General features: G+C 50.0%; 9 protein-coding genes across 9 annotated transcripts; 5 read left to right on the top strand and 4 right to left on the bottom strand.

The window, feature by feature from the left end:
• Positions 1–706: 706 nt before the first annotated feature.
• Z518_04251 (uncharacterized protein) lies at positions 707–2253 on the bottom strand (the record flags this gene model as incomplete). Its single annotated transcript, XM_013417958.1, has 6 exons — positions 707–1085; positions 1144–1211; positions 1263–1477; positions 1525–1904; positions 1960–2158; positions 2214–2253. The coding sequence occupies 6 exons, from the start codon at positions 2251–2253 to the stop codon at positions 707–709; spliced, it is 1281 nt and encodes a 426-aa protein (XP_013273412.1).
• A 1505-nt stretch (positions 2254–3758) lies between these two features.
• On the bottom strand, positions 3759–5052 carry Z518_04250 (uncharacterized protein; the record flags this gene model as incomplete). The annotated part of the gene is made up of 5 exons (XM_013417957.1): positions 3759–4527; positions 4571–4697; positions 4747–4761; positions 4807–4954; positions 5011–5052. 5 exons carry the CDS (start codon positions 5050–5052, stop codon positions 3759–3761), a joined length of 1101 nt encoding a protein of 366 aa, XP_013273411.1.
• Positions 5053–6323: 1271 nt separating this feature from the next.
• Z518_04249 (uncharacterized protein) lies at positions 6324–8011 on the top strand (the record flags this gene model as incomplete). Its single annotated transcript, XM_013417956.1, has 4 exons — positions 6324–6541; positions 6596–6745; positions 6792–7655; positions 7747–8011. The coding sequence occupies 4 exons, from the start codon at positions 6324–6326 to the stop codon at positions 8009–8011; spliced, it is 1497 nt and encodes a 498-aa protein (XP_013273410.1).
• Positions 8012–9363: 1352 nt separating this feature from the next.
• On the top strand, positions 9364–10229 carry Z518_04248 (uncharacterized protein; the record flags this gene model as incomplete). The annotated part of the gene is made up of 2 exons (XM_013417955.1): positions 9364–9747; positions 9825–10229. 2 exons carry the CDS (start codon positions 9364–9366, stop codon positions 10227–10229), a joined length of 789 nt encoding a protein of 262 aa, XP_013273409.1.
• Positions 10230–12752: 2523 nt separating this feature from the next.
• Z518_04247 (uncharacterized protein) lies at positions 12753–13373 on the top strand (the record flags this gene model as incomplete). The annotated part of the gene is made up of 1 exon (XM_013417954.1): positions 12753–13373. One exon carries the CDS (start codon positions 12753–12755, stop codon positions 13371–13373), a length of 621 nt encoding a protein of 206 aa, XP_013273408.1.
• An 804-nt stretch (positions 13374–14177) lies between these two features.
• Z518_04246 (xanthine dehydrogenase, molybdopterin binding subunit) lies at positions 14178–18787 on the bottom strand (the record flags this gene model as incomplete). The annotated part of the gene is made up of 5 exons (XM_013417953.1): positions 14178–14711; positions 14768–15941; positions 15992–17743; positions 17864–18307; positions 18375–18787. The coding sequence occupies 5 exons, from the start codon at positions 18785–18787 to the stop codon at positions 14178–14180; spliced, it is 4317 nt and encodes a 1438-aa protein (XP_013273407.1).
• A 628-nt stretch (positions 18788–19415) lies between these two features.
• On the top strand, positions 19416–20746 carry Z518_04245 (uncharacterized protein; the record flags this gene model as incomplete). The annotated part of the gene is made up of 3 exons (XM_013417952.1): positions 19416–19658; positions 19715–20046; positions 20098–20746. 3 exons carry the CDS (start codon positions 19416–19418, stop codon positions 20744–20746), a joined length of 1224 nt encoding a protein of 407 aa, XP_013273406.1.
• A 450-nt stretch (positions 20747–21196) lies between these two features.
• Z518_04244 (uncharacterized protein) lies at positions 21197–24327 on the top strand (the record flags this gene model as incomplete). Its single annotated transcript, XM_013417951.1, has 6 exons — positions 21197–21365; positions 21436–21888; positions 21941–22928; positions 22987–23097; positions 23155–23468; positions 23519–24327. 6 exons carry the CDS (start codon positions 21197–21199, stop codon positions 24325–24327), a joined length of 2844 nt encoding a protein of 947 aa, XP_013273405.1.
• Positions 24328–24508: 181 nt separating this feature from the next.
• On the bottom strand, positions 24509–26272 carry Z518_04243 (uncharacterized protein; the record flags this gene model as incomplete). Its single annotated transcript, XM_013417950.1, has 6 exons — positions 24509–24704; positions 24766–25157; positions 25226–25682; positions 25745–25829; positions 25886–26119; positions 26176–26272. 6 exons carry the CDS (start codon positions 26270–26272, stop codon positions 24509–24511), a joined length of 1461 nt encoding a protein of 486 aa, XP_013273404.1.
• Between the last annotated feature and the right edge of the window lie 597 nt (positions 26273–26869).

The raw sequence follows: 26869 nt of genomic DNA, 5'->3' as shown, positions 1-26869 counted from the left end.
AGAGATCTCGCATGGAGAGGTGTTTGGATGAAAAACATCGGCTTCATGAGAACCGGGCTTGAGAACAATAGCTCTCGAAGGGCTTCCTTGGGAAAACGAGCTCAAGTTCGGATCCAAGCAGTAAATTTGATCCCAGCCCGGTTCTTTCCATGCTGACAATCCATCTTCAGTGCCCAAGCATAATGGTACAACGTGACAGTGCTCTTAGCTTGGAAATGGTAAAGATGGCGACCAGCCAGAGAGTATAGAAATGAAGGTACTTGCTTTGGCCATGTTTTCCTTTCTTCCCGGAACATTTGTGGTGGTAATCGATCGTACCATGTCCTTTTTGGTCAGCACGTAATGGTTTTGCTCACCAAATTCAAGACGCTGTTCAGCATTCAATTCTTCAATTTCCCGAGGGAAGGCCGTATGGCTGCACCGAGAGCGACTCAAGACAGGCCAAAATCTACCGGCGCGGTTGATACCTAGGCCAAATCACGGTAAGCTGAGAGGGACGGCTCAATGAAAGGGGCACCAAGTTCAATACGCTATTTTCGTTTTTCAACGGCGCCGCAGTCATGCTATAAGCAGTGTGCAGAGATTTCTCAACGACAGTGCGCAATCGCCAGTCACACCCTGTAACCATGACCGTTTTCTTCTGTCCGCAACAACTAAAGCAATGAACCCATCCATGTATTGATACAACCCATCCTGATCGCTGTCTTCATGGTTGCATTATGGGCAAGTCTCGATCTTTCCCTTCGTCTCTGCCTTCCTCGACGCGCACTTCATACTCATGCTTGACCACGATGCCATTGTTGTGACTGACAAGGTCGTGCTCTGAGCCATGGAAGCTTCCTCCATGCACAGTCTCACTGATATAATCGGTGTCACGCATATGAACAAATCCTTTGTCATCTCGGTGGATCCCTGACTTATTATGCGACCGATGTGACAACTCAATGTGTCCAGATTTTGACCGCTGGCCTCCGCTACTGTTCAATCCATATCCTTTTCCCCCTCCTCGCTGATCGGTGAACGTACGAATGAATAGACGGAGGATCGGTGCTGTTGTTGCAATGGGAATCGAGTGATTTTCAATCCTGAGAACAAGCGATTAGTCGTGGCCCCGCTTCACGAGTATCAAGCTTGCCCACTCACTTGACCCAAAGGATGAAAGGTACGATGTTCCATGTGAAGTCCGATCGGCTTCCAAGAGCTGAGAGAAGCTAATGATCTGTCAGGAACGTTTGCGGAACGGTCCGGTGGACTTTTCTTACATAGGTCTTCACAATCGATGCGACACCGGACAACAACAGCGGACCACAGAGTAAAAGAGTCTGCCAAAGCCGTTGATTTCGAATGCTGGGATCAAGCTTCTTGAATCGAGTCATGAAGGACGTCTGCCGACCGTGATCGGCTGCTCGGAACATGAACTGCCATAACTCGAGACCCGCCAGGTACGTGAGAGTGAAGTCGATGATGGTGTTGAACGCTGGCGACCCGATCAGCCCACGAAGCGGAAGCACCAAGGGAACTCACCGCCCTGAACATATCCTACGGTGGCCTGCACAGAGGGATCTTGACACACAACGGATCCATCTTCAGGGAGCGGATCCCACATGTAGTGGAAGTAGGCTGCCCTGTTCACCAGTCTGTACGGATTCGGGCCACACTGCAGGAAAATCTGCAGGATGGTAAACAAATTGGCGATAATCTGCACCACTAAACAGACGACAATGATGACTCGCAAACTTTTCCGGTTCTGGGCGAAACATGTGTAAAGAAAGATAATGACTCCCGTTCGCGACCACATCGCAGCCGATACCGCTAGTGGTTGTGAAATGAAATCATATTTCATGGCGAGATTCCTTTCAATTGGGGAGAGGTAGAAGAAGTGTCTTCCCAAACCCCATTCATGACTTGGAAAGGGTCAGCATTCCGTCAACGCCGCGCAGTCATCGGAGACAGTCTCACCTCTTCCAGATCAAAGCCATATGTGCAACATCAAAAGCATACCCAAAGGCAAAGAAAAAATCTTCATAACCCCATACCCGTTCGGGCTTGGAGATTGAGGGTAGCAGCCATGCTATCCAGGCCTTGACACCGAAGCGAAAGAGAAGAACAAAGAACACAACCGCCGTGAGTACCCAGCATCCGATGAAGATGCTGGTTCCTAATACTCAATCAATTCCCTGGGGCATGGACGATGTCATAGGGATAAGTCATACCTCTATCCACATCGGGACCGTCTGGTCGTGGAACATCCATATTACTTGTGTTTGGGTGAGAGACAAACGGTCTGCACGTCCCGAGGGCGTACCTCTTATCCCATCTACTGCTTCAGTTTTATCGAACTCTTTTCAGATGTGCGATGCAGGAACAACCTTGTTGAGGCTGTTTTAACGAACCCCTTGACCTTCCACGGTGATGATCCCACTTTACATTACCAGGGTAGTTTGAGGCGCCGGCGGATCTTCAACAAGCAGGACCGAACTGACCATTGGTCTTTAGACGGTTAGCTGCAGATATCGGACCTCCTGCCTCGGGCCCGTCAGGGGCACGAATAGTTTGACATTTTCTAATTATTTTTTTTTTTTTAAGCAGGTTTTGGTACCCACATTTTTACCGTCTGGACAAGGAAAAAGCAGAGCAGGCTTGACAAATGCCACCCGGACAGCCGTGTCCGTGTAGCCTTTTCTCCCAGTCACTATTCAACAAAGTGCTTTTTGCCAGTCTTTAGTACATGACTTGACAAGCCAGGATGTCACAAGAAAGTTCCGTCATAACGATACTGACAAGCCGGAGCACGACACACCCGGAGCAAAACAAACCCGTAAAGGGGACCGCCTGCGGTCAGCGCGGCTCCCCTGGAGTGTACTCCACGCTTGCGCGAAAGTCTGCAAGCAGTTTCGCACTAGCTACAAGCAACATACTCCGTAGTTTGACTTTGAGGGTGGGTTTGTGGCCAGTTAAACGAGTCCTATTGTGCTAAGCAACTTGGGCGACCAGGGCTCCTTGACCAAACATCTTATTCCGAGCCGCCAGAGCACATTTCCGAAGCTGTCGGCGTCTCGATCTTTGAGCCGTAACTAGTCGTTACGGAAAAGAGTGCGGAGTGCAGTACGCAAACAGAGCGCCCCACTCCCGGCCGTCCATCCCAGTCCCAGACACTAGAACAAGGTTGACGGTTTGGTGATGGATGGTATCTAGTTGGGGAAAGGGCCCGGAGTGTTTTCAAGAAAAACCAATGAGGATTTGCCTACACGGGAAATCGCGGCGCCCATATCACTGAACTTCAGACACGAATCACAGACCTTCTGTTCCTGGTGAGGTGTCATTCCTCCCTCCTGGTCGCACCCATTGGTGCTCCAATTTTGCGACAAATCGCTTTGGGATAATTGCGCCGAGCCAGGGATCATCCATTACATTGCCCCTTCAGTGTCGAGGCTGCGGTTCTGTATCGGCCAGGGACTTTGGTGCCTGCCATGGTCCAAAAGCCATTGGAGTTCATGAAAGGATCCACGACAACACCCGGAATTGTATCCAGCCTCTGCTACCAGGCGAGTTCCGGACGCGAAGTCTAATTTTGTTTTCATTTCAAGTCTCGGCTCAGCTGTAATACGGCGTTTCAAAAATTTGGCATCATGGCCGGCGGGTTGGGAACGGTATTTCATTGCTGGGGCAGATAGACTGAAGCATACGCACGTAGAATTGTCGTCCCTTCTGTGAGGAAGCAGGGCAACTATATTGCTTCCATCGATGGTTGAGGCGACTCAGTTTAATACCTTCCTCATCTCGACAAGGCCCTCTCCAGCAACGGGGTAGGCTTCAAAGGTTACCTCTAATCCTACCATGGCAGCCATCTGCTTCCACTCCCGACTGCTTCTAGTTCTCCCGGCATACAACTGAATCATAGTCGCATGCATCTTCCCATACGTCGAGTTCTTCGAAAACTCGTGAATCAACATTCTGGAGTGGGGAGCCATTGCTTCGGAAACCGTCTTCATCAATCGCAAGGCTTCCAAGTCGGGCAGATTGTGGTAAATGTGTGTTAAGCTATACACAAGAGCGCCTTTGATGGGTTCAGGGGAGCCGCCCTTGAAATCCCAATGTACCACCGTCAGTTCATTAGTATTCACCTCATCGGGATGGTACTCTTGTAGGACAAGATTCTGCTTTCCCAGGTGAGGATACACTGCCTTCACCTCCAGAAGCATTTCGCCTCGTCCCCCTCCAATGTCGACTATGGCGATATCGTTGTCTTTGCCATTGAGAACCGAGTCGAGATCGTATCCAAAACTTTTTACACGCTCGGGCATGGTGCCGAATTTGCCAAACTTGCCCTCCATGAAGGCATTGAAACTGGGCATTCGGCCTTGCATTGCCATTATGGAATAAGTATGCTCGTTCGCAAACCTTTCCTCGCCGATCATCTTATACCCGTACTGCGTGGGCGTTTTATTCTCTTCGAACGGATAGGCAAAGTTTGTGTCTCGCAGCTGTCGCATCAAAAAGGCTGCGGCCCATAGAGGCTCTGTAGTGCTACAGACATCAGCACGGCCACCTCTCGAGTGATGGGACATACAAGTGCAGCATGCCATGAATGGCGGATGGTACCGCTTCCATGTGCGCGGTGACGGCGTTTACTCTGTATGTGGTATCATCTACAAGATCAACGAGGCCGAGGCCAGCCATGGCGAACATGGTGTCCTCTGTCCTTGTCAGCCAGAGCTGTATACGATGATCAAACATTACGCAGACCTGTCAAGCGCAAGCCTTGAGCGGTCAGCGAGGTCCTTGTTTCCCGAGCGAGGTTCTTACAGAGCGGTGATGTTCTCTTCTCCTCATCACTCCTCTCTTCATCAGAAGCCTTGGTCAAAGCTTCGGCCGTTGCAACGGGCCCAATACGATTGATCAGGGGGAAGAACTTAAAATGTATGGCCACCGGTACAAAACCCAGCGCAGCCGTCTGTTGGAGCTCAGTCAATATCACTCGATCAAATATCACGATTTCTCTCGTCTTACAGCAGTCACCGTCGAGGCAAGCACCGCTCCTGGGTCGCTCATATTGAGTCACTCTGGAATCCGACACGGCACACAGTGTTCAGATTGAATCAAATCTCATGAAGAAAGATATCGCGCCTGGTGGAATCCTACCGAAAGGAACACGACCCGCTTATCACCTTGCGTTACCGTACGTTACGCTTGACGGGGGTTCAACGGTAACCTCCCCGATCGGTCTTCGGCACGCTTCTGTTTGACACATGCTTGTCAAACCTTCTATTGCTGGGGGCTTGTCAAGCATTTGTTATCTACCAATCCCCGTTGACGGGAGCTTTGATCGGGCCCCACGCGGAATAACTGGTTACTGCATCCGCATGGCTGAACCGACACCGTCGCGATTAGATTGGCAAAGTAGTCCGTCCTACCGTCCTGGCTTCGGGCTATGTCGATCCTCCACGTCTATCGCTTAGCAAAAGTCCAGTTCCCGTGTCTCCCTGACCTTCAACGTGGTAGTGGGAACGGCATGGATCCACGAACCATCGCCGTGCACCATCTGGCGAAAAAAACAATGCTCGAGCTTTAATACTGCTCTTTGGCCCAATTAACCTGCGCATCAGGCGAGTGAAATGCTGCAGGAATATCCCGGGGACTGACTGAGGGTGTTCGTAGGCGGACAAAACAACTACGCCCCTTGAAGTGTTTCTGGTGCACATTAACCGAACCTTTGGTCAGGAGAGTAAATTTCAATTATATTTACTGCCTATCAAACGCAGCCTGCACTGTTTAGATCGTGACTGGCGTCGCAAGCCCCGGCCCTATTGAAAGCCGCTCGACTTCGCTACAAGTGCACTACTCTGGTCTTTTTCCCCCCTGACCTTGCTAATGCATTCTTGTTTCCGCACAAAGTTGCATTGACATGCAGGAGGCGTTCGAGCCGGTTCATGACCCTGATCTGTTAACTTGCCCATCGACTCCTATCTCGAATTATGGGACCCCCTCGGCATGAGGCCTCCATCTCGTTTTATTGAATCTTGGCCATGAGCTGTTCATCCTCGGGCGCCTTTGGGGTAGTTCACAAGGAACATCCACACCGCTCTTTTCTCTGTCCAAGTTTTTATCTCCACGCGAGGCCCGGCTGTTCGAGACCTCCCGGGATTGTCTTGCAATTGGCAGTCATTAGCGCTTGTCGACCACGTTGCGGAAGAGCTGGTAGCTCCAGCGATCTTGCCCTCGTGGCACCGTTTCCGATAAATCTTTTACCTTCCAGAATATTTTCTCTCATTCATCTTTGTGGGTATATCCAACTCAACTGAGCGTCTTCGTTTTCTATAATCATGAGTTCTCCTCCATCTTCGCCTGGCGCAGACAAACCGGTCATGTCTGAAAAGGCCACCGGCCCTGAGGCTACGGCCATTGCTGTCGGCAGCGATAGCAATGAGGCCAGTATCGTTGAACCGGATCCTTCCGACGATCGAAATCCGCAGAATTGGAGTCCATGGAAAAAGAGACTTGTGTTCATCGCTTTGATGTCGAGCTCCATTCTTGCTGATGGGTATGTCTATCTCTTCTGAAGCTCAAAATATCCTTTGTGACTGACAATTCCAAGTGGCATGACCTGGGGCGCAACTCTTGTCGTTCCTCAGGCAATCGAATGGAATACCTCAGTTACACATTCTGCAACGTCTCTCAACTATGGCATCCTGCTACAAGGAATTGGAGGTATCATTGCTGTGCCTTTTATTGACGCTTATGGACGGTTAGTGATCTGAGCCAGTCTTTCCTCTGACTGACATTTCTCCCAGAATGCCGATCTGGCTTTACCCACAACTCATCACCCTCTTTGTCGTCCTCGGTTGTTGTTATGCAGAATCGTGGTCGGTGTTCACAGCACTCCGTGCCCTGCAAGGCCTCTTTGGCACAGTCCCACAAGTCATCGGTCTCCCCATCATTCACGACATGTACGCTCCCAAAGACTGGCCTAGGTATATCAACATCTGGGGTACAACCTTCCTGGTCGGTCCTTTCCTCTTCCCAGCCCTGGCCGGCTACATTCTCGAAGGCACGGGTTCCTGGCGCGATGCGTTCAAGGTGCTCACGGGATTTTACGGCTTCTCGACGCTTTTGATCCTGGCATTTGGCCGCGAGACATATTACAACAAAGCTACCGGCACACAGCAAACGAATCCAGTCAAAGCCTTCCTCGGTATCGGAAACACTAATTTGCCCAAGGCTCACACCCTTTCTGCGTCGACGGTCAACATCGTCAAGCTCGTCTTCACACCACCCATCCTCCTGGTCGGCATCTCTACGATGGTCAACTTCACCTGGCCTATCGGCATCACGACCACGATTGATGCCTTCGTTCGTGCCCCACCTTACCTCTTTGGAAACGTTGCTGACGCTTCCATCCGTTTTGCCGGTGTCATCGGCGCTCTGCTCGGCTTTGTCTTCGGCTATTTCTTCAATGAATGGATCTACAACGGCTCCGGTGGCAAGCGCAAGGCGCACTGGCGAAGCGAGTACCGACTGCATGGAGTCTGGCTACCCATTTTTAGCATGGTTTGTGGGCTGCTGACATATGGCTTGACTCTCAACTACGGAAAGAGCTGGGTTGGCCTCGCGTTCGGCTGGGTTATGGTGAATATTGGACTGGTGGGCAGCACAGTGTAAGTGATGCGTTTCATTTTTATACACACTCATAATCCTTTGCTCTCACATTTTTGAGCTGACAACCTTTTTTTTGGGGGGGGCGCACAGTGCAATCACAGCCTTTGCCCTCGAGAAATACCCCGACCAAGCTTCTGTTGTCAGTGCTATCATCAACATGTGGCGTACGTGCGGCGGTTTCTCAGTCGGTTACTTCCAACCCAGCTGGATTGCGAAGGACGGCGTGGCGGCCGTGTTTGCTACGCAGGCGGCAGTTGTGGGCGTATGTGTCGTGTTACTGATCGGACCTGCGATTTGGTTGGGAAGGAGAGAAGCAAAGGCAAAATCCGCTGCAGAAATTGCAATGACGCCTTAAGTAGATGCAGGCTTCATCTACGATATTGTCACTGCGCAGCCTTTTTTTGGGGTCTTTTTTCGTCATGTTGTTGCCTTATCGGTGGTTTGAATGCCTTGATTTGCCTTTAAAAGGGACAAAAGTGGGGCCGTCATTGTTCAGCCGAGTTCCTCCCCTTCGGTGTATCTGTTGAAGCAATCAATGATATGCTACTAGACTCTTGGAAGATGAATTGATTTTGGAATGAACAAAATTTGTTGTTGGACAGTTGAAGAGATTTACTTCCATCCTGGCAACGAAATTTACACAGCAGTCGTGCTGTGTCCTTGAATACTCTTCACAAAATTTAGTGCACCAATTCAACCATAATTACGTCCTTTAACGGGCCTCTGCTTATTGGCACGATGTCAAATGTCAAGAAGAAACGATTGATGATGGAATATTCTCGAGTATGAGACATATTCCAATCCATTGGAGCTTTCACCCATCATAGCTATGCTCCATTCAAATAATTCACCACAACGGTTTAATGTGATCTGTCAAATACTCTGAATAGAAACAGTGAGTCGAGACATGATATTTTGGTGCGAGTTTCCGAGCTTGGACAGCCTGGGAATGCTTGCGATGTGACATTCTGGAAACAAAGTTGTCGCATCAAACATGCAGGAACAATGCTCCTTTGTACTGTTTTACAATCAAACCGACACACGCAGCTCTTGAGTGACACATATGCTTCTGATGAAATCAAACGGTATACTTTCCATCACCAGCCCTTGCGAATCTGGTTCCAGTAATGGCCAAAGCCGCATGGGTATATAAAATTATGGAAGTGTCGATTGGTCGGATCATCTACCCATGTACCAATCCGGTGAGGGAATTTGCTAACCGAATCCTATGTAGGCGCTTGAATTCCTGCTTTCCATGACATCGAGCATGGCTAGACCAGGAAATCCAACTGACTGTGAAGGCAGGAAGAGAGCAAACACCGCTGGCACTCAATGAATGTTATAGTGCCTCAGGGTGGAATCGTGATGACACACAGGCGTAGGAGCTAGGCAATGATCTAAGCGACAGCGAGGTTGTCAATATGACATCGACTAATCGTGCTCTGAGGAGACATCAAGGCAATATGCTCCTTACAGGCGATTCGAAGGGTGCTAGGTTGCTGGCACAGCATGTTTGTCTTAATGTCAAGGCGCCGCCCCATGACCGTTGAAATAAGCTCGAGCTTCGGTCCACGGTCGGATCCGAAGATGATGTCTTGGATGACCCGCGTCTTCCACATATATACTTCCAATCAACATTTCCATCTTCATTGCTTCTCCCGACTGCTCGTTCCCGACTCCGAGAGACTACCGAAGACACGTTGCACCATGGCCACCACTGTGCGCCATTCCGTCTCTCTGTATATCAACTCGTTTCGGCATAAATACAAGCCGTACTATCCGGCAATCGCCGTCGGCGTCCTCGGTTCTGTTATCATTGGACGCGCAGCCTGGAATGACTACAAAGTGTTTCTGAGTTACGGTCCTGGCGGTGTGCCGTACAACGTTTTCGGATGGTTCGTCGCGACTTTGATCCGCGCATTTGGCATCAACATGTTCGATGTACGTGATTTCGAGAAGAGTCCGGATCAGAGGAGCTGGCTCGGTCGGAGTTGGCCGACAAAGAACAGAAGTGGTGTGAGGCCCACGATTGGGCCTCATCTCATACCGCAACGGCAGTTGGACCAGCATGCTCCCCCCGAGATACAGGAAGTTAGTATTTGGTCGTAATTGACTGGATTCCAGACATCAAAGTGAATCATTGGCTAATCTGGCGTTTGACGGCGCAGAAATACCAAGAAGCATTCAATTCTCTCGTGGCTCAAAACGCAAACATTGTTCAATTTAAGCTATCGAAGTACGAGCTCCATACTGATGCCGTGTGGGTGCATGACGATTGTCCAGTCTATACCCTCGGCAAAGACTTTACCAGAGAGGTTTCGCATATTCACAAAAACACCGATTTCTCGACTCATGTTATTCTTGCTCCCAAAGATGCCATGCAGGTCATCAGATCTGGTTGGGGGCAGTTGCATGGCCTCGCTGGAGTCAGCCTATTTGGACGGAAAGTACTGCCAAAGCCGTATGTCCTGCTCTATGCTCCACGAACCGAGGAGGAGGTTGGCATCTTGATTGAAATTGTCAGAGCGGGTATCGGATTTATGACAGATTCAAGGGAGTTGATGTCGCCTTAGTGTTTCCACTACAAAGAAATGGCGATGACATTTTATGCCGGGGCTAGTGTTTGGCCATTCGGTCTGGTAGTGACTATACGAACGGAAGGATAAAATATGCGAATCTCCTCTTCTTCATCGATCTTTGGGAATTTTGTTTTCAGCATCTTGGTATGGGTCCGCTTCTCATTTCCGAAACAAGTCGCAGATACTCCTCTTCGTCGGCCACAGAGACAGGATAAGATATATCAGGTGAAATGTGATGATGGAAGGTAAAGATTATCCAGAAGAGAATCATTTCTGGTTGAATGCATGGCCTTCTTGATACGTAAACGCTACAGCTTTGCGAATAATGAACGATTGTTGTATCCCCGAATGTTCTAGAGCCATCTGGGACACGGTCTCTGGCGCTTCGTATTCAATAGCTCTCATGATGTCTCATGTTCGACGGCAAACCCTGAAGAGTAATGAAGCTGGAGAATGTCGATCTATTCATTTTCCAGTGACAGTGTCGCTATTTTGCGAGTTTGGGTATGTAAAACGAGTCGAAGCATGTCTTTTTGTTTCCCACCAGTGTACAGTACCTGGTTATGTAGCCCATCCAATCCTCTACATTCTGAATCTGCTAATGGGAATCAACAATGACGAAGCGGCCCTTTTCGAGGAATACTTCATCCTCCGCTCCCGTGGTCTGGTCATAACCTTTCTGCTCTCTTGCGGGGGTATTGTCTCAAACCTATGCGAGGGCGCTTCTGTTGGCTTTTTGGCCAACTCATAAAGATAAGATTTCAGAACTGTCAGCTAGTCTGGTAGAGAGTGGTCGACACGGCTGATTGTCGTAGTGCCGATGCTAGACAGAACATAATTGGTGACAGCAGACTGGGCCGAGGTCGAATAATGACAAATGCTAGCGAGCGGCCATTTTCACCATCTAATATCAGGAGATCTCGTCCTTCGTAGCGCAGGTCCTACTCGTGGCTGGTCTTGTGGGCGATATTTTGGCGGCTGTTCGTCAATTAAATAGGGCAAAGTCTCTGGATCTTCTGATTCTGGAAGCAAGCTTGCATGATACAGAGGTCATAGGAGAAGTGGCAAGCACATCTGTCTGCACAATACCTAGGAACAGGGTGAATGAACGGAGGGAAGGACATTGTAGAGAGTCATCAATAAATCAGTTGCCAGCAGACTCAGATAGTGGGATAGGGAGGGAAGGTACCATTCTGTGGGCTCCAGATCATCCCGCCCAGGCAAACAGTGAGCAATCGCCAGGGAGACATTCACGGCGACCGTTGAGTTCTCGGTACCTGTGTCTCTGTTTCTAGGCCTCTCTAGGCCATTAATATACTGTAGGTCGGGACTACCCATGGGTAACGGGTTGGGTCAGGTTAGGGTCGGGCTTTGGGCTCATGGTAGACAAACCCAACCCCATTTGGGTGGAGATTTGGGTGGAGATATCTTCCTAGTGTAGGAATGATTAACAGAGCACCTCTCGTAGAGTAAGATTTATTACATAATTACCCATTTTCGGTTGGCCCTAACCCAGCCCTATCCAACTCAAAAATTTCCGGGTCTGGTTTCAGACTCAGAGTTTACTGATACCCCAAACCCCCGTTTGGGCGGGTCTAGGGGGTTCGATACCCGACCCGACCCTGCCCACGTCAAGGCGTATCTGTCTCTCTGCTGTTGTGACTGATGATATTCATGACCCGTTCTTCGTCGAAAAGCGAGCATGCACACGTTGCCTGACTTGTTGTGACATCGAAGTGCGCATGGTGACCAGGGTATGTCTCCATCGTGCTGGTCACTTCAACACCGCTGCCATTGCGAAATTCCCCATGTCGAGGTTATGTCTCGGTTTGCCGCATTTTCAACATTACTTGGATTGCTAATCGATGCCAGTCGATGTATAATTCTGGCATAGATCAGGCCAGCCTTCAGCACACCTTTCGCAGGTGGGTACTGAGCTTACCAAAGCAAGAATGAGGCTGAGGACCCGTGGCCAAATGCCCCGCCACCTTCGCTGTTGATCTCATTGGCAAATTCTGTGGCCAAATATCGTCTCAGATGCAACCCAAGAGCCTCTAAGAGTCTTGTCTAGAGGAATACCAACATCGGAGCGCCGCATATACCCTTTTCGGGCAAATGAAGCTGAATTGTGGGGAACCCGTGGCACAGCAGATCCGCTTAGACAGTAACTAACATAACATTCTGTATCAGATCGACAATAGCTACCTGCTCAAAGACATACTTATATCAGCGAACACCAACCAGATGGACACTCATTCTTCATTCAACCACTACCTCCGTACTCATAGACTCATACCAACATTCATTACCTACCAAACTTCACGAGAAGGAACTTATTTCGCACCCACCTTCAAGACAGATAACAGCCAGCACTTCCCAACCGCAATGACGGGCCACAACATGACGGGCCACTCTCTATCTACACTGATGTCAAGTACCTCTGTGCTTTCTTCCTCCTTCAACTCCCTCAACCCCCCGTATTCCGATTCAACTCCCTCGACAAGGCCGCCCATACCCATGGGACACGACGCCGGTAACTACGGCAACTATGGCAGCTACGGGAACAGCAATCAAGCAGGTTTCGCTGCGTTCTCCCTTTCTTCTCCCCTTTTCCCCATGACCCTCACATTCCAACCATCGCAATTCGATCCGAACACCATGATTGTCCAACGCATGGTCAACGGGGCCACCATTCCATCCTACTCCATCACCAAATCCAAAAATACCCTAACATTCTCTCGCATCGACGCCGGCAACACCATGATCCAACCCCCATCCATCGGCTCCGCGACAATCCACTCGCTCAGTTCAAACGTCGACATCTCTCTCTTCGGTCACCATATCAGCATGAAATGTTCCCAGCTCTCTGGCAACTACACTCTCACCTGCCCGCCCATGAGGAAGTTGAAATGGGAAAATAGCATGAGTGGCTCCACGCTGAAACTCATCGACACCTCCTCTGGCTCTCAACTAGTAAAACTTAAAAAGGACACATTACAGGTTTTTGTGCCCTGTGATGATTTTCTGCTGGATTTGATTGTGATTTCGGGAACGGTGGCCGGACAAGAGCAGAAGAAAATAAACAATGCTGCGGCGAATGCGGCGGGTGATGTCATCTCGGCAGTTGTAGGAGTATAACAGAACCAAACTGAATGATTGGGGAATTGAAAAGAGCCAAAGGAAAGAGATTAGTATATAAAGATTGATGCGATGGATCTAGGTATTCATCCTGGTACTATGTACGCTGTCCGGGGTTTCACGGGAGTCTTTCGTGCATTACCGGTTTGTAGGAGTTCGACTTTTCAAAGATTCCGGTATCGCCCTTCGATCCAAAAGTGAATATGGTAGAGCCACGAAAGGCGAAAGCTTCAATGGATTATACTATCGTTTCATCCTGAGCCTGAACATTGTTCATTCCGGAGACCGAGCATCGAGAGCCATAATAAAAAGCCTTGTTCTGATAGTGTTGGCGTACTTTTGGGCCTAGCCAAGGTACTAGACAGACGTGTTTCTATTCACAGCCTTTTCGACATCAAATTGGAACTCGGCGTGGTTTTTTTTTAATTCAACGAGGAGCTCTCCCGGATTCATTCTGAAAACAAAAGAAAAGGAAGCCTTCTACTCCAGTTTTCACACGATGACTTGCTACATCGCCGTCATTTTCAGACTGACCCTTTTTGGTGAAGAATCCACGTTCAACATAAGCATACATTTTGCAGCATGTCGCAGTATCCGGCAAAGCCTACACCAAAGGTGTCATGTCTTGAGGCGCTGTTTTTATTCACGTCGCATCTCACACCCAACAAGTCCGAATAGCTTGTCGATTCCACGCTCGATCTACGGGGAATATTAAATAATTGTGGCGACTCAATTGAATGTTGTACGAATATCGAGTCGATGACTATATTTTCATCAGTCATCGCTGCGTCCGAACCGCTCGAATCACGCAACCGATACTAGGAAATTCTTTTCACCGTCCTTTGGAACTACCGTACCCATCCTCAACAAATCGTCACCAACCGCCAACCGCAGCCTTTCAGCCGTCGCTGGGCTGTGAAGCGTCAGATGCTCCTGGATTCCATTATCCTTGCGGGCACTAACAAGCGCCTCCCTCAGAGCGAACAGCACTGCGGCGCCCAAGAATAGTGGAGGCTCGCCAATGCCTTTGCTGCTCTGGATGGTGCGAAGGTGGTTCCAAGACACACCCTGAAGGAAGCTGACGTTGAATTCCTGAGGGATGTCACTGAAGCCGGGGATCTTGTAGGTGCCTGGTCCACGGGTGAAAAGCTGGCCATCGCGAGTCCAGAGGGATTCTTCCATCGTGAAGAGTCCTTGACCTTGAACGAAAGCGCCCTCTACTTGCCCATAATCAATGGCTGGGTTGATTGATCGGCCGACATCCATCTTGATGTCGGTCCGAAGCACCGTGTGGTCGCCTGTTAGCAGGTCCAGTTCAACTTCGCTACATGCCACACCCTGAGAAAAATACGTCTTTAGTATATGCTGATCCCATCCCCAGTCAAGATACTCACCTGTGTGAAGTAATAATACATTGGTTTGGGATCTTTATAGTTACCCCACTGATAGCCGACCTCGGGCATCTTCCAGAATCCGGAAGCAGACAGGTTGACACGGTCCAAATAGGCTGCATGAGCGATTGTCTTCATGCTCGCATCAGGTCCGAATTTCTCCCAGTAGGGCCTCAAGCGCTCGTTCAGCTGGTCACAAGCATCCTTGATGGCCATCCCGTTAAGATCGCTTCCAGAAGATGCGGCCGTCGGCGACACATTGGCTGTGAAGTACGAAGCTGTCTCGGACGTGTACACGGCATCAATAGGAACATTTAGCTCCTGAGCTGCGACCTGGATCATTTTCGTGTAAAGCCCTTGGCCCATCTCCGTGCCGCCGTGATGCAAGAGGACGCTTCCATCCGCGAAGATCTTCACCGCCGCACTGGCTTGGTTGAGGTGAACGGCCGTGGCGAAGCTGATTCCAAATTTCGAGGGAATGAGGCTGATTCCACGTTTCTTCCACTTGTTGGTCCGATTGAACGACTCGATATCTGATTTTCTCTTCTCATAGTCGCACTCGGCCTGGAGTTCAGACATGAGTCGTGGAATGTGCCAATCTTCATCGATTTTCTGCAGGAAAGGGGTCATATCGTTCTCCTTGTACAGGTTCATCATCCTGAGTTCGTCAATGGGTTTGCCCAGCCCTTCGGCGACTGCAGACATGTAGGTCTCAGCAATGAACATTGCCTGAGGACCACCAAATCCTCGGAACGCGGTGTTGCTATGCGTATTAGTCTTGCAGAGATGACCACGGACATGGACATGCGGGATCTCGTAACAATTCTCAATATGCGTGGCGCATCTGTCCATCACCGCACCCGACATATCATAAGACCATCCGGCGTTGTTGTAGAGATCGATATCGAGGGCGACCAACGTACCGTCGTCCATGACTCCGACTTTCCAGCGTGCTTGGAAGGGGTGGCGCTGTCCGCTGGTCATCATGTCCTCGTCCCGATTTAGCATGCAACGCATAGGGCGTTTCTCCTTTTTGGCCGCGACGGCAAGGGCACATGCGAAGGGCACGGCTCGGGATTCCTTCCCTCCAAAAGCTCCTCCCATCCTTTTCACGCGAGAGTTGATGCGGTTGCGCGGCATCCCGGTTACTTGGCTCACAAATTCTTGGACCTCCATGCTATTCAAGAGTCAGCATCGCTCACTGCGCGCACATTTCGTGTCCCTCACGTGTTTTGAGTGGATGACCAAACCTCCATCATGCCGTCTTCCGTGTGAGGAATGACCAGCGCCGCATTGGTTTCAAGGTAGAAATGTTCCTGTCCACCCATACGAATGAGGCCTTCGAAGACTCGGTCACAGTGGGAAAAAACGTGGTCCATAGACCCTTCGACTGCGGCGCCTTTTCTCAGTTGTTTGGGGTGGGGGTAGAAACTGTTTGCCTCGATGGCCTCATCGATTGTCAAGATCGGAGGAAGGTCTTCATACACCACTTTGACGAGTCGAGCGGCTTTTTGTGCTTGGATCGCCGTCTCCGCATATACTAACCCAATGACTTGGCCGTGTGAATGAACAAATTCGTCCGCGAAGAATGGTTCATCCCTCTTCACCGAACCCCAAGAGTTTAGCTCCATGGGAATGTCATTTTTGTCGACGTATCCTATGGCCAGGCCAGGACCAATAGCTGGTGACCAATCTACCTCCACCAAGATCGCGTGAGCCCTTTGTGAGAATACGAATGCACAGTACAGTTCGCGAGCGTGATGCGGCATATCGTCGACATATTCGGCTTCGCCGGTGTTGTGTTTGAGACCCGAGAGATGAGGAATCTGTTTGCCCACCACTCTCTGCTCGTGAGGATTGCGATGGTCCCGGGTTCCGGAAGAAATACCTCTGTGAATCTCTTCGATTAAGTTTCCATCAACGTCGCCAAGTTTGAGCTCGGCCACCACCTCGTGCCAGAATCGGAAGAAGAAGGAAAGTGCCAGTGTTACTCGATAGGTGGCCATTCCTCCGGGGACGTCAAAGCTCAGATTAAACTCTTCTCGCAACGACCGGAGAGCTACACCAAGAGTTCTGGAGTCATACCATTTCTGGCCCGCGAGAGCTTCTTGTGTCTTTTGGGCGAGCAATGTCGTGGGTGCCATTCCTCCGTACGCCAGTGAAATTTGGTCGACCTTACCATCGTCGCCCAATCTGACTCGGAACGCTGCCGTCACAATTGCAATATCGTCATCTTTCCGTTTCGCCTGCTTGTAAGCCTTTGTGATTTCAGGCACATTAGCAGGTGGGATTGGGATTCGAATTTTGGTGATGATCGAATCGGCCGGAAGACTCGTCTTTCGATATGAGATGAAGAAAGTCTCCATCGGCAAAGAGATTTCACCCTGGTCCTTGCTCTGCGCAACGACGGTTGCCCCGGACGCAAGAAGAACGGGATTCATATCTGATATGGGAGACGCTGTTGCGATGTTCCCGGCTAGAGAGGCGGCGTTTCGGATCTGTCGGCCAGCAAAGTATCGTAGCTGCTTCCTGCAGGCCTCCAAGACCAGACCTCGGTGCCCTAACTTGCGTGACAGATGTTTGCAGATGGATTCCAGCTCCGTAAGACTGGTATTTCCTCCAATTACTAGTTCGGTCATGGCGGCAATGCCTTCGTCGGTGTCAGGGATTTTGGTCTCCCGGAGCTCTGGGATGTCGGCCACATATACCATTATGGCAAACTTGGAGTTTTTGAAACGAATCTCGACCTGAACTTCGCTGGAGCCACCAACAAGCTTCACAGTCGGGTCCAATGACTTGATTGCCAGAAGTTGGACCAACGAGGTCGGTTTCAGCCATATCTTCTCCGAATCACCATAGCATATGGGCTGCGTTTCGAATTTTCTCAGTGCAGGAGGGAATATCAATTCCGTTGTAGGGCTGTAAGGTGTGAAATATAAGCGAGGGTCTTTTTGGTCGGCCGGAGGAGCGGCCAGATCACTGACTATTTTGCTATCTTTTCCTCCATCGCCTGGTGGTGGACCGTGATTTCTAGATTTTACGGGCGGCCCGTATGATGTGCCACTGACTTCGGTCTCTCCTGGGTGATTAAAGCTCGACATTGATGTGACAGAGCTTTCAGCCGATTCTTCATCCGACGTCTCGGGGGGGCTTTGATCAGAATCCGCCTTTGACGGGCCATTTGAGGATCCTGGATTATCCCGGCAACACCCGCCCGGTCTTCCACAAGACATTGGTGATTTCTTGATCGACTCGGGTATATCTTCGGGGACGTATCTGGCACCTGCCTCATCCGCTTTACCAAGGAGACTCTCGTCCTGGTCCTGGTCTTCGTCCACTTTAGATTGGAGATCCTCCACGATGAACGTCTTCACGGCAGCTAGAATGGGTTTGTAGCCGGTGCAACGGCACAGATTTCCATCTAAATGTCCGTCTAGCTCGATGATGCCAGCGGATAGGCGAAATGTTTTTGAATCAGGATCCCAAGCATTTCTGATCATGGCATAAATCGACATGACAATCCCTGGGGTGCAGAACCCGCATCTTGAATAGTCAGCCATCATTACATGGTGATCCCGGTCGGACTGACTTCGAGCTGCAGCATACTTACTGTGAACCATGTAGCTTTGCTATTCTTTCTTGGAGTGGATGAGGATTAACGACGTTTCCAAGGCCCTCAATGGTGATCAAGTGCTTGCCAACAACTCCAACAAGGGGGAAGAGGCACGCATTGACAGAAAGGTGTTTCAACTTGTTTGGATGCTTCGGGTCAACGCTTTGCAACACCACGGTACATGCGCCACATCCGCCTTCACCGCACCCCAGTTTAGTACCTTTGCTGTCATGTTGGGACCTGATAAAATCTAAGAGCGTCCATTCAGGATTGGGGTTCTCCAATACAACCTTTTTCCCGTTCATATAAAATTTCAGGGTCGATTCAGTAAATTCCGATTCAATAAGTGACTGTAGTTTCTCAAATGCCACAGGCACTGCTGGCCGGCGAACTGTAAATGACATAGCCATGGCGCAGAGTTTCTTTCTGGTCAGATCTGACTTCAGATGGCTTGTCTTCTCAGCGCTGAAAAAGAAGGCATATCAAGATGGGTGCGAGTACATCGTAATCCCCCGGTTTTCCCCCTGGTAGGCGACATTGCCCTGCTCAGTGAGCTAGGCCCCAAGTCGATGAGACTCTAATTGACGGCATGGGATTGGATGGTGGATGATGACGGACATGCGCGCGAAGGGTCTTTATCGAAGGGGGCATCCACCATCGTACATGGAGTGGATAAGTGGACTTGGCTCCAGTGCCTCCTCTGGCATCATCCCCCACTTTTGACTCTACCATGTCCAACGCCACTGTCCTGTCCGCCCCCGTTTTCATCTGAACTTCATGGCTCGTTTCATACTCGGGACGTTGGTGGCTGAAGATCTTTTTCGTTGGTTCCAGTTTGCCCACTTCTGTCGCACTAAAGATGAAAGTCAATCTGTTCGTGACCACATTCCAAGCCTGGGGGGATCCGAGGCTCTTCTTGGTTTTTCGTGTATAGGTTTTCCATGTTCTCTTTCACTAGACATAGAGCCCACTTGGGAGAGTGCGATACTGACACTGTCGCTCAAAAATTGGTGTTTCGTTTTCAGAATTGGCTCGAAGATGCCCTCCAGAACGTCTCCAGCGGGTTTTCGGCCGCTCGATGACACATTATTATTCCAACCGCTCAAATTGGGTGCCTTGAGCCTGGAACACCGGGTCATGATGGCTCCTCTGACTCGGATGAGAGGAACCAAAGAATCCGATGGCGTGTGGGTTCCCGGGGATCTCAATGTGGAATATTACTCCCAGAGGGCGAGCAAAGGAGGATTTCAATTGACGGAGGCTTGCCCAATCAGCCGTTTGGTACGCATGTGGTATTCTGAAATGTCAGGAGACAGAATTACTGACGCAGATGCCAGTCTTGTGGCTACCCTGGAGTTCCGGGAGTTTTCACACCCAATCAAATAGCTGGATGGAAGCGAGTGACTGATGCCATCCATGGCAAGGGTGGCTTCATTTTCTGTCAACTGTGGCATGTTGGTCGTGCGACAGTCCCTTCACTGCTGGATGGGCATCCATGTGTGAGCTCGAGCAATATACCAATCAAGGGGAAGGCTCTGGATGGGAGTGACTTTGCAGCAACCCCTCCCAAAGAATTGACTGTCGAGGAAATTCAAGAACTGGTGCAGGAATTTGGAGAGGCCGCGAAGAGGGCAATGGAAGCCGGCTTTGATGGAGTCGAAATTCATAGGTAGGGCGGCCCACCAGAGTCGACGTGACTTAATAGCTGATACCTGGACAGTGCGAATGGTTACCTTCTGGACCAGTTTTTGCACGACAACGTCAATATTAGAACAGACTCTTACGGCGGCTCCATCGAAAATCGATGCCGTTTCCCCCTGGAGGTCATCAAATCCGTTACATCTGCAATCGGAGCAGACAGGGTGGGCATCAGATTGTCTCCCTACAACTATTTCCAAGACACCCGAGATTCCAATCCGAACGTGCACTGGGCATATCTCTGCGAGCGACTCGTTGAGCTTCCGGAAGTCCATCGTCCTGCATATGTCCACATGGTCGAACCGAGATTTGACGAAGTGTTGGATGAGGAGGCCAAATTGGCAGCGCTCGCTGATACATCGTCCGGTGCCAGAGCGAAAGAGGGTAAACCTTCATTGGTACCTTTTAGAAAGATCTTGCAAAAGGGAGGCATCAAATTTATCGCGGCCGGAAACTTCAACTCCGAAAACGCAGCTCCCAAGGTTGAATCAGATGAAGCAGATGCCATCATTTTTGGGCGATGGTTCATCGCGAACCCTGATCTCCCCGCGAGACTGGCAGAAGGCCTTCCGTTGAACCATTACGACCGCAGCACTTTCTACGGTGCCGATCCACCCAGCAAGGGATATGTAGACTATCCATTCTTTGAACCGGTGAGTGTGGGAGTATGATCAAGACCATAAACCGGTTCTATGGATCGGGTATAGGGATGATCAAGAGTCGTAAAAAGCACATAGCAGCATACTGCATGTAAAGCGGAGTCAGGGCACGTTTGGTGTCAGCAAAGAACTGGGCTCTTCGTCGCATTTGAAGAAGCGGGAGGTACGGTAGATACAAGTATGGTCGGACACCCCGCTACTTAGTCGGGGCGCTGGAGCCATGCGTATCTTTGAAGACCCACAGTGTGCCCCCACCGACTCACTTTCATCCTTATCTTGCCCAGGACTTCTCCTTTGACTTCCTTGCATCTCGCTTAAAGGTTGGCTCTTCCCCCGGGTACTGGCCCCGCCCTTTACCGGACCATATTCGGCTTTCTTGTGAGTTTATCTTCTCATCTTCTAACATCGCTAGAAACTGTTCAATGCTCTTCACGCTATGCGGTGACTCCCAAATTTATGCTAATGGCACCAACAGCAACAATTAAGCCTAAGAAATACGTCTGCTCTTGGGAAGGCTGTGGGAAAGCTTTCACCCGGTCGGATCATCTTCAGCGCCATGTCCTGAATCATGGTGTTGGAGACAGCACTTGCCCGCGCTGTAGTCTGCACTTCAAGAGGCCCGATCTTCTAGGTAAGCGCAGTGCCCTTTGAAGGCCTGCACATTGTTTCTCACATCGACAACCGTTCTGACAGTGCTTTAGACAGACACCTGGCTCGTCATCGACAGAAGGACGAAGAGGCCGGTGGCGAAGGTTTGGGTGTGGTCGAAACCAGGAAGAAGCTCTGGCGAGATGCGAATGGCAACATCGTGAGCAAGCGGCCAGCCCAAAGCGAAGTTGGTAGCCCTGCCATAAAGAAGCAGATCACCGATCTGGCTCCTCAAGTCCAGACGGCGGGTGGTAATGGCTATCACCCTCGGACCGGTCAGCATTCTGAACCATTATCCCCACCGAGATCCATGTTGAGCGCCGAGTCATTCGAGCGATTCTCTCATCAACTACCGGAGCTCCCAGAGAGTCACGACTTTATCGAACCCGCATCAGGGCCGGACATGTTTGATTTCCTGGCCAACTCATCTTGGGGCTCTCAATCGTCCCAAGCGGTCAACATGCAACATGATGCGCCGTTTGAGGACATGTTCAATCCAGACACAGGTAAGGAGAATTGAATGAACGATGAGACGCAATGGAGACTGACGTTCTCCAGCAAGCTCCTTTAACATGCCATTCACTACGATGAACAACTACAATTGGCTGTTTGATCTTGGTGATACTGTGAAAATGTCGGTCCCCGCTCAGCAATCCAACATGGTTCCGGAAACGCAAAATTCGACACGAGAGCATCAATTTCAGTCCACGACATACCAATCCGCCAGCCATGGGGACCATCCCGGTTACAGGATTAACGCTGAGATAAATGGACATCCAATCTCGGCAAGTACATTCTACAGGCCCGCGCCTTTACCGCAGGCCCCAGAACACTTTCAGATATCCGAAGACTATCGGTATGACTTGCTCACAGCCCAGGCCACTGATGAGGACTCGGTCTCGCCCTCTTCGACGGAGGCCCACGTCGTTCAAAATTCATCTCCAGAAGAGGAACTTACTCCCCCTACCACGACCTCGCCGCAGTCTACGAACACTTTCGCGCCAAACCAACCGCCAAAAGCCCCGAATCGTCAGATGAATATACCTGCCGCATCATTCAATGTTCATACTCTTCCTCCAACTCAGCCTTGCAGAAACATGCCCACCATGGACGATGTCTCTAGAAATCAAATCCTCGACGTCCTCGTCAATGCCCGACCAAAAACACCTGAAGGAACTGATATCACCCGCGATCACCCCTTGTTATCACTCTCTTCAATGCAAAACTACTTGGATCTCTTCTTCTCTCGCTTCAATGTCGCCTATCCACTCCTTCACCAGGCCACGTTCGATCCATCCCAGACAGAGACTCTTCTTCTGCTCGCCGTCATCATCCTGGGGGCTACATACAGCGAGAAGGCAATCCACAGATTGGCTGTTTGCATACACGACGTGTTGAGAGCGCAGATATTTCAACATCCAGCCTTCTCCGCCACACCTGAATTATGGATGCTCCAAACAATCTTGCTTGTTGAATGTTTTGGAAAGTCTCGAGCAGGTCAAAAGCAACATGATATGGCACACCTTTTCCATGGACTGTTGATCAAGTAAGTGAAAAAAGCACATTGGCATTCTCGAATTGAAAAATTCATTGATGATTCGTAGTTTAATTCGAAGAAGCGATTGCCAAACGGTGCGACAACCAAATTTCGGCGAAGGCTCTGGCGATCTCGAATCTGACTGGCGAAAAGCGATTGATGTGGAGCTTCGGAAAAGGTAAGGGATATTTATCCCCCTTTGGCGGATTGCAATCGAAACTAAGCCCCCCATTAGGCTTGCCTTTCTTTGCTTTCTCTGGGACACGCAGCATGCCGTGCTTTTCTCACAATCACTGTGCATGTCCTCATTTGAACTTCGAACGACGCTCCCCTGCAACCAGGCCACCTGGGAAGCCAGCTCCGCTGAGGAATGGTGGAAGCATGCACGAAAAGAACCTCAGATATCCTATCTGACTGTCCTGAAAGCCTACATGAACCCAGACTCCGGGACGCAGATTCCGCCATTAAACGCCTTGTCTCGGCTTCTCGTCCTTCACGGACTCATGTCCATCCAATGGGACATGAGACGACGAGATCAGACCTCTCTTGGTAAGCTTATCAGTCCACGACTCCACCGTCAACGCTGACGTTTCCTCCAGGCATTGGAACTCAAAATGGATCCAATCCGGACCACCCCAAATGGCAAGACCGGCTGTCACAATCGTACGACGCCTGGAAGGCCGACTTTGATACTTATTGTATGAACATGACACTCTCATTGAACGATAGCCCCTCCAGAAAAGCCGAATTCACCCGTTTCAGTACAGCAACAATAGCAATTTATCATGCAGCCCACATCACACTCAACGTCGAAATTCTCGACCTCCAGATCTATGCGGGGGCACGACATATTATCGGCCGTCCCGTGACACGAACCGATTATGATCGATCGAGACGTATGGTCAAAGAATGGGCCAAGCCAGGGGGCTCGACTCCAGGCGCGAAAGCTGCATGGCATGCTGCACATCTTCTTCGCGACGGTATCATGAATCTCGACAATTGGGACGTCAATAACGCATTCCACTACCCGTGGTGCCTCTACCTGTCGACACTCACCTGTTGGGCATTCCACTTCGCCAACGTCGTGGATAAATCGTCGACTTCTCCCTCCAATCACGACGGCGAACGAGCCACTCCATCAACAAGCTCTCACTTAGACGGCGTGGTTGATGATGGGATTGTCTGGCACGCAAAAGCCGAAATGAACGCCTTGGTGAGCAGCATGACGAGTGTGGTCCCGGAGAATCTGTGGCGTGTCCTAGGAAAGTACTCCACTTCGGGCTTGACGACCGTGATGGCAAAACATTTGAGCAATGTTCGATGGGCCGTCGTGCATGAAGGCATGAAGGTCTTAAGAGGTCTTGTGCCGGAACGCTCGATTAATGAGTACGAGACATTTTTGAAATGAGTCGTCAACTGGAGGAAACCTAAGCAATAAATACCCAAATCGAATTTCCGAAATAACTTGACTATTACCCTGATTCATTCCTCCGTGATGGGAATTTTATGTTGGCCGCAGAATTTTCTACTGCTCATCCAGGCGATATTCGCTCAGGAATCTCCTCGTTGGAGGAGACCATCCATCGTATTCATGTGAAATACCTCCAGTGAGGAGATTTCTCTCCATCCTGAAGAGAGTCGGTATCGACATCCTCCGCTTTGATGGCGACACCTTGCTCCCTGTTACGTCTGGCGTTCTCCCGTTTCATATACAGGCCCAGGCAAAGTGTAAAGACAATGCATGTAACATTGCAGGCGCTTGTGGCAATCAACGTAGGGATGTATCTGTCAAAAACGTAAGTAAAACAATCCAAGATTCCTCCGTCGAAAGTGTTTGGAGACTCACCCAGGCGCATACTCGACTCTGAATGTCGCCGCCGAGATAATTCCTCCCAAGTTTCCCAAGCCGACCAGCAGACCCGTCGTCGCTGCACGAGAGTTCTCCTCCAGATTGTTGTTGTTGTGCCATGAATGAACGAGACAGCTAGGTATATACGAGCCGCCTGCCATGAGAAAGCATGCGAAGTACGCCACACCCTTGTTGGACAGGACGTCAATGGCGGCCAAGATGATCATGCCGACCAGGGACAGGGACAGAGCGAAGACGATATGGAAAGTACGCTCGCGGAAGTAATCCGAAGACTTGGTTACGCAAAGTAAGATCACAAAACCAACGCTGTTGGGTGCGACGGTCCATAAGTTGGTCTTGACGACGGAGTACCCGAGACGTTGGACAATCTGAGGAACAACGACCGTCAGTATGTGTTGTTGAGTATCCTTGACAGAAGGAAAAACATTGCTCTCACCTGAGGCAAGAAATTTGAGGTCGTCGCAAATGCAACGGGGTATGTGAAAGCGATGACAAGCCAAAGAGCGAACTTCCAATCGCTCCACGTCGAGAAGCAAGCCTGGAGATTGAATTCGGTGTTGACTTTCTTAGATGCATCCCGGAGATGTCGAGCCGTGGCAGCAGCCTTTTCAGCATCGTTAAGAAACCAGGCTTGGTCCGGACGACTGGGAAGCCAGAAGAAAGCGATAGAGGCCGTGATCACCGTCATTCCGCCTTCAATGATGAACAGCCACATCCAGCCCTTGACATGGACGTGCTCGATCTGGAATACACCGTACGAAATGAGACCACTAAAAGCAGCCGCTAGAAGTGCACTACCAAAGAAGATGGCAATACGGAAGCCGAGCTCACCCCGGGTGTAGAAGAGTGTCATGTAGAACACTACACCAGCGAAGAAACCTGCCTCGAAGATGCTACGAGAAGGGAGTTAGAGCGGCAGCGAAATACAAAGGGAGCCAGACGGAGGATCACTCACGCAAGAATCAGCCTGATGGCTAGCATGCCTGCAAAATTTTTGGCAGCGCACTGGAGAAGTGACATTGATCCCCAGCCGAACATGACTGCGATGCAGAGTTTAGCCGGAATATCTTGCAGACGGCCAAGAGTTACCACTCACGTGTTGGGAGCATGATCTTTCCCGAGAAGCGTTTGGTAAGGAGATTCAAGGGCAAGTCGCAGAGACCAAAGGGAACATAGAACAGCAAGATTAGCAACGACCATTCATTGCCTCTGAAGTTGAGATCCTCGTCCAATTTGTCCGTCTTCGCATTACCCAAATTGCTTCTGTCGACCGAATTAAAGAAGTACATCAGAGACAGAAATGGAAGGAGATAGAAATCGAGTTTGCGAACTAGGCAGAATTAGCAGGTGGGCATGATGGACGGGGGATGATGTGGTCAAGCACACCATAAGACTTTTCGGCAGCCTCGTCAATGGTTGCTAGAACCTGGCCAGCTTCGATATTTTTCTCAGAGTCTGAGACAGAAACGATATGTTTATCCATGCTGATATCTGTAGAGTCGAAGGCGTTGTTCTCGGCCAGGAGACTTGGGATCCTGAAGAGTTGGTTTCCACTGCTGAAATAAAATATTTTCTATCCCCCAGAATGGAGTTAGAGCCTCAGATCAATTGGGTGAGGAACAATAGGTAAATTGTCGATCGCAGGGACGTTGTTCCACGAACCGTTGACAGCTTATGCAGTTATATCTCTATCAGGATATTGCGCTATCGTCCACCAAACAATTTACAAAACACACATCTCCTGGTCAGGTTGTCTGACGCATGTCAATTTCCCGATGCGATCCGTTTGTCCATCTTTGGATATGGCTGCAGAATTCCGTTCATGGCCAAGGAGAATTTATCGCCCAGGTGGAATCTGTATACAATGGTCTGATACATGAAAATTGCAAGGGTGGCCGACCAAACTAGGAGACAATTTAGATGTACTGTCGATAGACAATATGAAGATCAATGATAAGATCCCGCCTCTTCCCCCACTCTTGGTCATGGTCTGACCACCAAGGTATTGGCAAAGCTATCATCCAATATCATTGTGTGGCATTGAGGTAGCCGATACTTTTTTTTTCGTCTCGTACTTTTC

Source organism: Rhinocladiella mackenziei (genome assembly GCF_000835555.1).
Source record: "Rhinocladiella mackenziei CBS 650.93 unplaced genomic scaffold supercont1.3, whole genome shotgun sequence".
In the NCBI taxonomy this organism is placed as follows: Eukaryota; Fungi; Ascomycota; class Eurotiomycetes; order Chaetothyriales; family Herpotrichiellaceae; genus Rhinocladiella; species Rhinocladiella mackenziei.
This window is presented reverse-complemented; position numbering and strand designations above follow the sequence as displayed.